The 9,296-nt window shown below is 52.3% G+C and overlaps 1 protein-coding gene across 1 annotated transcript; it reads right to left on the bottom strand.

Annotated features, from left to right (window-relative positions):
* Positions 1–2,670: 2,670 nt before the first annotated feature.
* Positions 2,671–4,099, bottom strand: Gas1 (growth arrest specific 1). Its single transcript, XM_051194147.1, has one exon. The coding sequence runs from the start codon at positions 4,061–4,063 to the stop codon at positions 2,915–2,917; it is 1,149 nt and encodes a 382-aa protein (XP_051050104.1). The 5' UTR covers positions 4,064–4,099; the 3' UTR covers positions 2,671–2,914.
* Positions 4,100–9,296: the final 5,197 nt, after the last annotated feature.

Genomic DNA, 9,296 nt, shown 5'->3' with positions numbered 1-9,296 from the left:
CATGGATCAATGTTCACTTTCTTTAAGGGAGAAACCATAAAGCCACATCTCTCTTGCCCAGAGTAAGCTGTGATGATTTATTCTAGGCAGATGCCTCTGACAGGGCCCTGTAAAATCAAGTCGTGAGTTATTGTAGCAGTTAATTGTCAGGCCTTTTCTGGTGCTGTCTAACTTATTCTTGGGAAAAAAACAAAAACCAAAAAAAAAAAAAAAAAAAAAAAAAAAAAAACAGAACAAAACAAAACAAAAACAAAACCTGGAATGGAAAAGATTTAAATATATTTAAGCAAAAATACAATCTGATTTTCCTTAGAAGCCTCTAGGAATACTCCTCATTCAGTTCAAAACTAAACAAACAAAACCATGCCCATCTTTGCTGAACCATTCAGGTGACTTCCATCCAAACACACACCACTCTTCTGGGATCTGTGGTTTTTCTGGTCCCACACATGTGGGATCTTGGTTTGGGGGAAAGGGAGAGGAGTTTGGACTCCCCCACTGAGCTAGGAAAGGAGAGATGCAAAAATAAAATCCTCAAAAGTCAAGATGGGAAGGAGTGTGAAACAGTACAGTTTGGTTAATTACTTTAGGCAGTGGAGAAATCTGGCTGTTTTCTCAGCACATGCTAATATCAAATAAAGAGACACCAGATCTGGCTAATCTGTCGACCCCTCAGACAAAGTTTATTTGTGTTGACTTTTAAACTCCTGACTTGCCTTCCAATCACCGAGTTTAAAATGAAAAGCTTTAAATAAACACCGGGAATAGAAGATAAATAAACGTTTTTCCCCTTGCAAGTGCCTAGCTCGCCGAGGTCCAGGCTCAAATCCCCAGAGGACAGACTGCTCTCTTTTGTGTTAATGTTTAAAAGATTTTCCAATGCCGGAGTTTATTCCTACTGCAAACATTTCTATTTACAAGGTCAAGTGTATCAGCACTCGACACAGCTTAAGAGTGTAATTATTTATGTAAGGGTGTTTGAGTGTGCATCAGGAGCTTGGCGGAAGCCCAACCTTCAGCCCACTGTTCAATGGTTCCTCAGGACAATATTACCAGTCCTGGTGATTATACCCCTCCATGGTGTGTTTACTTTTGCACGCCTCAATGTTTTGTAACAAAATTTTGTATTTTTTTTTCCCACCAAAAGTGTGAAAATGGCTTTGAAGTATTGAGTCTTGTAGGCTTTCTAGACCTATTGGTAACAGATGCTATTGGCATGTTTGATTGAATGAGGAGGCAGAGAGGACACTTCTGGGGGTCAGGAGCAAAAGGGAGGGGGGTGCGCAGGGTGGGCCTCCTAGTGAGGAAGAGGTTATCCTCACACAGGAGATGAGATGATATTTTGTGAGTTCTCTCCACAAATGCCAACAGCACCAGCAGAGGCCAGTTACAAATTGTTTTAGCTGCCTCATTTACAAACATCTAATTGTTCGTCAAATTAAAGGCAGCATTAGCTCACATTCCCTTTGGCTCTGCATTCTAATGTCACTTGATGTTTGATGGACTCCCAGGGCCCCCTCCACACCCCTCCCCCCCCCCAGCACTGGGTTAACCACAGTGTAACCGCGGAAAGCAACTGCACCAAAGCCACCATTTAAACTCTTTACTGATGTGTGCATTTTTAATAAAACAACCAAAAAATACACAAAGTCATAGTTATTTAAAACACAGGACTTTAAAAAAAATGATGTCTATAAAAATACAATGTTTAAGGCAGTTTGGAAATGCATTTATACATTTCTACAATGTCCATAAATTCTCTTGAAAATAAGAACGTTACTTCAAATCTGTAAAATACACTGTACATTTTTTTTTAGACTGTTCTACACAGGGCACACTTCAAAATGGGCTCGCAGGAGTGGGTTCCTGGTGACCAATGTGTTCTAGACATTTCTTGGATGGGGGTGATGCAACACTGATGCAGATTTAAACTTCTTAATTTCTTTTTAAAAATAAATTATTTCTGACGCATACAATTTATAAAAATTCTATATACAAAGTACAGCAACTGGTAAGAAACCCCAGTTTTAATACAGTTTATATACGACGTACCAGGGTGGAAGACCCCGATAGGGGCAGAGGCAATATTCTATCTCTGCATATTCAAACTTAGAATTTCTTGGTGTAAAAACAAAAAACAAAAAAACAAAACAAAAACCAAGCCAAAACAGTAAAAGGACAACAGAACAAACTCCACAAGGAAGTTTTCCTAGATGGCAGTACGGAGCTCTAAGATAAAAAGTTGCATTGTTCAAAACCATGGTAATAGGCCAGGTTTGTGGACCCTTAATTCTAAGACACGTGGTGCTCAGAGACCGGAATGGTAGTAGCGAAATTGAAGGTGGGGGTGAAGGTTAGAAGGCAGACATGATTCCGGAGACCCAGACAAGGCACTCGCCGGCTCCAAGGTCGGCGTTCCCGTGTGCCACACCAAGAGTGCAGGAAGGAATCGGGAAGGGAACTCTTCCGTTTACTTACGGTTGCTGTTTCTCAGTGGCCACAAGCAATTAGAGTCGCTACCAGCACTATGTGTCCCCTCACAGGAAAACTGTTTAAAAGCAAAACAAAACGGCCCCTTTGCAAACCTAATCCCCCACTCCAGCATTCCCTCCCCGAGTCCCCTGGAGCTGTGAAGACAGACCCCCAACGGTGAGCAGAGTCCAAGCCTCCGTTACTTTTTGCAGGGTGTCTTGATTTCCGCAGATTCGAGCCGGTAGGACAGATCGGTAATCTCTGCAGCCTGGAAACCACAGTAGAGGGTCGCGCATGGCGGATGCAGTATGTGCTGGGCCTGTCCAACCAGGGAGAGTGTGGGTCAGTGTTCCAGATCACCCCCGGTCCCCGAGCCACAGGTGCCCGGCTCGAGAACCAGCCGGATCGCGTGCACCGGCCTGCAGCGGGGGGGGCGCAGGGGCTACAAGTGTGACCCGAGCAGCAGCAGCAGCAAGCAGACAAGCGGGGTCCAGGCGCCTCGGGTCTCCCAGTGGCCTCCACTGCCACTGCCGCTGCTCCTGCGCCCGGGCCCATGGGGCAGGTCCCCGCGGCCGCCCGCCGCAGCAGCGCCGCCGCCCGGGCGCGCGAGGCCGTCGTCATCGTCCAAGGGCTGCTCGCCTCCCGCCGCCCCCGCGCGCTGCTCGTCGTCGTAGTCTTCATCGTAGTAGTCGTCCGGGCCCCCGTCCGAGCCACTGCTGCCCGGACCGTTGCCCGCGTCTGGGCCGAAGCACAGGCGGGCCATGTTCTCCTTGACCGACTCGCAGATGGGCCGCTCCAGCCCATCGCACACGCAGTCGTTGAGCAGCGCCGCCTTGGGCACGGCCAGCATGTCCTCGATGACCGCGCGGCACTCGTCGGTGCACCGCAGCCCGTTGAAAAGCTTGCCGCAGTACGCCAGGTAGCGGCCCAGCGCCAGGTTGCAGCGGCTGTCGCGGTCGCAGCGTCGCCGGGCCTCAGTGCAGCCCATGACAGAGCCCGCTCCCGCGCCTGGGCCCACGCCGCTGGTGCGAGGCAGGCAGGGCTCGATGGCGCGCTTGGTGGACTTGCAGTGTTCGTCCTGCGCGCAGTCGCAGTCCTCCAGCGCGGGCCCGCGGCGCGTGTGGTTGAGCTGGATGAGCGCCGAGATGCAGTGGCTCGGGCAGCGCCAGCGCGGCGAGAAGGACGCGGCCGAAGCGGGGAAGGCGCCGGCGGGCCCTGGAGCCTCAGCCCCGCCGCGCTGCGCCAGCACCGGCGCGCACGCCTCGGCGTACTGGCTGTAGGCGTAGCTGCAGTCGGGTTCGCCCTGGCACTGCAGCAGCGCCTGCCAGCAGATGAGGCGGCGGCCGTGCGCCAGCCCTGAGCCCCGCGGCGCCGAGCCCAGCAGCTGCAGCAGCGCCATCAGGCACAGCAAGGCGCCCGGAACAGTCCCCGTACGGGCCCCGCCGCCGCCCAGCAGCGCGACTAGCATCGCGGGCAGCAGCGGCCGCCGGACGCGGTGCAGAGCGGAGATGAGGCGCGGGCGGCGGCAGCGGGGCCGCTGGAAAAGTTTGTCCGAGTCCCGCGCACTTCTGGCATGGGCGTCTTCATCCATCCATGCCGGCGGCCCGGCTGCTGGTAGAGGCGGGTGTTCGCTCCGGCACCGCGGCCGGGGCTCCCTGAGAGGCTCGGGCGACGCAGGTCTTGCTCTGGTCGGCAGCTGGAGGCGCTCAACGCCGACCCGGAGGGCCGCAGCGAGGCTGCAAGAGCGAGCGGCGCCGGGGGTGCATGGTGCTCGGCGCCTGCAGGCGATCGTGCGGCCGGCGACTCCTGGATCCCCGGCTCAGCGACGCGTAGCACTTCGCAGCTCTTGCATCCCGCCTTCCCGAGGCCAGGCCGCCGGGTCCCCTTCCCCTCCTCCCCGGCCTGGGCCACGCTCCGGGAATCTCTGGGCGCCGGGCGCTGGGAGGACCCCGAAACTCGGAGCGCGCGGCTGGGCTCGGGGACCTGGAGCCTGGGGAGCGGATTCGCGGAGCCCGGCTGCCGACTCGCTCGCGGCGAGGCTTTAAATACAAAAATGGGCCTGGAGCCCCCGTGTGGTGCCGCGGCGCCCCCTCATTATGCATGCATAGAAAAGCAAACAAACAAAAACATTAGCAACGCTCTTTCGGCTCGCCGAGCCCCAGCCCCGCGCGCTCCAGGCTTGCCCGCTTTCTCCTTTCTCCACTCTCGGGTGCCCTTTGCTCGGCCCCCTTCCCGGGCTTTGCGCGCTGCTATTGGTCCAGCCTGTTGTTGTTGAAACTTTTTTTTTTTTTTACGAGTCGCTGGAGTGAGGTTGCAGAGTGGGGGGAGGGCGGTGGGCAGCTCACATTCAGGCATTCAGGGCTTGAAAGGAACGGCTTAGGGAGCCTGACACAGGCCCAGCTCCTCCCACTCTTCAGGAGGCTGGGATACCGAACCCCAGCTCGCGCACAGAGCCAGCAGGCAGGGCTTAGGGCCAGCTGCCTGCATCCGGCTCAGCCACCAGCCTTTTTGTTCGCTTCCCCCGCCCCCTTTCGTGGGGGGGCACTTTTTATTAATTCTCACTTATCCCCCATCTTTGTATTCGAGAGAGTTCGAAAGTCACTTTAATTTTCAGGCTCCCCGTCTTTGAGTTCTGATCACCTCTGGCGGTATAGCGAAGGGAGGGGGTCCTGAAATTTTGATGTGAGAGTTTAGAAACTTGGATCGCGCGCAGGCACACGCGGGCTCTCTCTCTCTCTCTCTCTCTCTCTCTCTCTCTCTCTCTCTCTCTGTGTGTGTGTGTGTGTGTGTGCGTGTGTGATACACACGCACACAACCATCATGACCACAGCCACTACCACCAATCACAAGAAAAAAGGTCACTTTTCGCCAGCTTTTTTAGTCCCCTGTTCCGGCAGGTAAGGCCCTTGCACTGAGCGTCCTTTTCAAACTGTAAGAAGCTCAAAGGACGGAATCAATTCATTGACTCGTTATTGTAACACAGACGGCAATGGCAAAATCGTAGCATTAAGCACACCGGGGATGCTGAGCGCTACCACCTGGCTGTAGTCACGCAGAGGACGGAGGTAAACGGACCGCTGCAGGCAGAGCTGGCTTTGCGATCTGAACAGGAATCTCAAAAGCTGCCTTAACTGTGGCGCACTGCAGCCTTTGGCCGCCAGAGGCACCGCGAGTCTGCGGCCTGTCAAACACTGGCGTTTTTCCCTCCCCCTTTTCTTGGTGAGCCTATCCATTCCATCTGTCACAAATTTTAAGGTTAAATCATTGCTGAAGCAAAGGGAGCCCCAGCTGCAGCGCGCTCAGCAAGTGGACTGCCCACCTCTCCAAAGAGACGGGGAATTTGAAAGAGCAAAAGTGAGGGCCAGAGCCAAGACCCAGATGGATTAACCTGGCTCTTGGTAAAGGTTCATTGCTCAGGCTGGGAGGCTGTGGCTCCACAACTGTCTCAAACCATGGCAGAGCCAGACTGAGTTATTCGGAGCGGAGCTATCTATCGTGCCCTGATTTTTGCAGCAGAAAAGAAACGCAAATCTATCCTTAAACATTATCCAGGCGTGATGCAGCAAGCCTATTTATCCCAGGCGGAGGCAGGATGATCCTTCGAGTTCAAGGCCTGCGGGTTCCCTCTAGTCAGTTCCAGGCTAGATGCTTGCTAACATCCGTTTTATCCTTGACAATCAGAGGTTCTGAGCTCCTCAGAAGGCCAGCCTAGAGACGCATCTTCAAGTTTGTGTTTGTTCTGGCTTCTTTAGAGAAATCGAAAAACAGCCTGCAGGAGAAACATCTGGAAACCTTGTGTTCTATTCTGGATTCCTGGCTCCTGGAGTATGTCAGCTGAACCCCAGGAGGGCCTGGAAGTCTGCATTTCCAACAAAATTCAAGGGGGGCACTGCTGGTGTTCAGACATGCTCTGACTGTCTCTATTCATCTTTACTGGTCAGGTGACATCTTAACCTGGATTCAGGTCTCAGTGGGAGATGTGGGAGGCCAAGATCTCTGTTCCATCTGAAAACGTCTCTACAGACCTCCCGGCCAAAGGACAAGGGGAGAGTGCCACTTTGCGCACTGGTGGTGTCTCAGCCGGACTGCCGCGGAGCGGGTGAGGCTGACCAGCTGCCTTCTAAAGTGCCCTTTTGGTTTTCATAGGTTGGTCCCCGGGGCTCACTGCTCTCTGCTGCCCATGTGACTGCCCGCCCTCTCCGTTTATCTTTCAGGGTATTCCTTACAACACTTTCTTTTGCATTTTGCTTATTTTATGTGTATGGATGTTTTGCCTGCATGTATGTCCGTGTGCTGGAGTTAGAGACTCTCATAGTCTGCCATGTGGGTGCTGGGAATTGAACCTGGGTCCTAGAAGAGCAGTCTGTGGTATTAGCTGTTGAGCCCAAACATATTTTGTGGTCTTTCTTTTTGCTTTTTATCCACTGTGGCAAGCTTGTGTGTGTGTGTGTGTGTGTGTGTGTGTGTGTGTGTGTGTGCGTGCGTGTGTGTTTGTGTATGTTGAATGAAAATGGTCCCTATAGGTTCATAGTATGAACTGAAGGTCCCTAGATGATGGGACTAATGTGGGAAGGATTAGGAGGCGTGGCCTTAGACAAGGTGTGTCACGGGAGTGGGCTTTGAGGTTCCAAAAGTCTTGTTTTCTGCCGCTCTCAGCCCCTGCTCCACCTCCATGCCAGCTGCCACAATCACCTCAGTGACGGCCTTGGACTCACTCTCTGAAACCCTAAACGAGCCCCCCCCCACTCCCCAGTTAATGCTTACTGCCCCAGGTTGGTATCTGAAATCGTTCTCATCGGCTCTCCTACTTTATTTCCTGAGGCAGGACCTCTCAATAAAACCCAGAGCTTGAAGACAGCTAGCTATCCCCGAGGGTCCCCTGTGTCTTAATTACTGTTCAGTTGCTGTGATGAAGCACCATAACCAAGGCAGCTTATAAAAGGAAGCGTTTGATTGGGGGCTTGCGTGCAGTTTTAAGGGTTAATCCATTGTCATCATGGTGGAAAGTGTGATGGCGTGCAGGCAGAGAGAAGACAGGCATGGTTCCGGAGAAGAAGCTGAGAGCTCACATCTGATCCACATATTGCAGAGAGGTGGGCGAATGAAACCTCAGAACAAGGCCATTCCTACTACAGGTTCACACCTCTTACTCCTTCCCAAACAGTTCCACTAGGACTAAGAATTCAAACACAGGAGTCTATGGAGTCCATTCACATTCAAACCTGTCTTCCGAGGCTGGAATTACAGGCAGGCACTCCCTGCATCTATGGGGTCCAGTTCTCGGGCTCGTGTGGAGAGTGCTTCAACCACAGAGCTATTTCCCAAGCCCCTCCCCTGTTGTGGGATGTTTGTGTACCTACCATGTGAAGATGTATTACTGTGATTGGTTTAATAATGAGTCGAATAGCCAATAGTTAGGCAGGAGAGGATGGGTGGGATTTATGGACAGGGAGAGGAAGAGGAGGAACCAAGGCACGTGGAATTCAGCAGTGTCTTGAGATGTTTGTTCTGGAAGTGGTGTGGAGATCGCCCACACGTTCTCAAGTGGGGAAGCACCCAAGAAGCATGCTTGTGCTTTGCCAAACCCCATATGCCGAGACTAACTCCACTGTACTTCAGTTCCCCCTAGGAGCAAGGAGTGTGGGGGTGGGTGGGGCTGTGTGGGGGTGGGTGGGGCTGGGGAGCGTTTCTCAAGCACATTTCTGCTCAACCAGTCATTCTTGTGATTATCAAACTTTCTAAAATTGAAGTTATCTTTGGAGAAAATGATAACTTTTGCTGTTAAGTATTGACAATCAACCAATCAAATCAATAAAGATTAAGCAAACCTCTTACTGCCCTCCACTGACCACAGGGTTCTGTTGAGCCAGGGAGAGGAGGAGCCTGTGGACAGGAAAGGAATAGCCCAGAGAATAAGGCCTTCCCATTGACAGAGTCAAAGCTTTTCTTTCTCAGTTTCAGGTACACCTGCTCATCTTCTGCCGGCGCTTTCGAATTACTGACTCTAAAAAAATTAAACAAGAGGGTCACCATAACTGACTGTGGGGATTGAAGGAAACTGACATCAGGAAAGGGTCTCTGGTGTACAATGGCCCCAACTTTATTAAAAAAGGAAACACCTAAGAAGCAGAGGAGGTTCGGGTCGCATTCAGCCATGGTGCACCAAATCAAATGACTTCCCTGCAGCCTTTGCACTGTGCCCCAGAGCCTCGGTGCCATGCAGTGCCTGTAAGTGCTGCCTAACGCACCTCAGCCCGGGTGGGTCAGAGACCGTGGCGTGTTACAACTGCAGTGTTCACACTTCACTGGCAAAAGCATCGTCTGCTCTTACAGACGCTCGGGGTTTAACTGTGGGAAGACACACATTTCCTTTTTTAATTCTTTATTTGATTTTGGGTGGATGTGTGTGCGAATGTGTGGAGGCCAGAGGTCTATGCCCAGTGTCTTCCTCAGTCCTTCTCCGCTGTGTGTTTTGAGACAGTGTCTGCCACTGAACCTGGACTCACCAGTTGCTGGCCTGTCTGGCTGGCTGGCAAGCCCGGGGGACCCAACCAGCTTCTCACACCTACATAACAAGCATTTTACCAACTACACTATCTCCCTGGACTGGGAAACAGATGGTGGTATTTCTACCATCACGTCTCAGCTTGCATCAAGTTGCTGTGTCTTTTTGTATTGTATTCCTTTAAATTGTGTGAACGTATGTTGCTGTGATTGGCTTTGTAAAGAAGGCAACTGGCCAATCGCTGAACAGGATAAAGTTAGGTGGGATGACCAAGCTGAGGATGATGGGGGAAGAAGAGGGGAGTCTGGAGTCACCAGCA

This window comes from Phodopus roborovskii, unplaced genomic scaffold (assembly GCF_943737965.1).
Source record: "Phodopus roborovskii unplaced genomic scaffold, PHOROB, whole genome shotgun sequence".
Classification (NCBI taxonomy): domain Eukaryota; kingdom Metazoa; phylum Chordata; class Mammalia; order Rodentia; family Cricetidae; genus Phodopus; species Phodopus roborovskii.
Note: the sequence above shows the minus strand (reverse complement) of the source record. Positions and strands in the feature narration are given on the sequence as shown.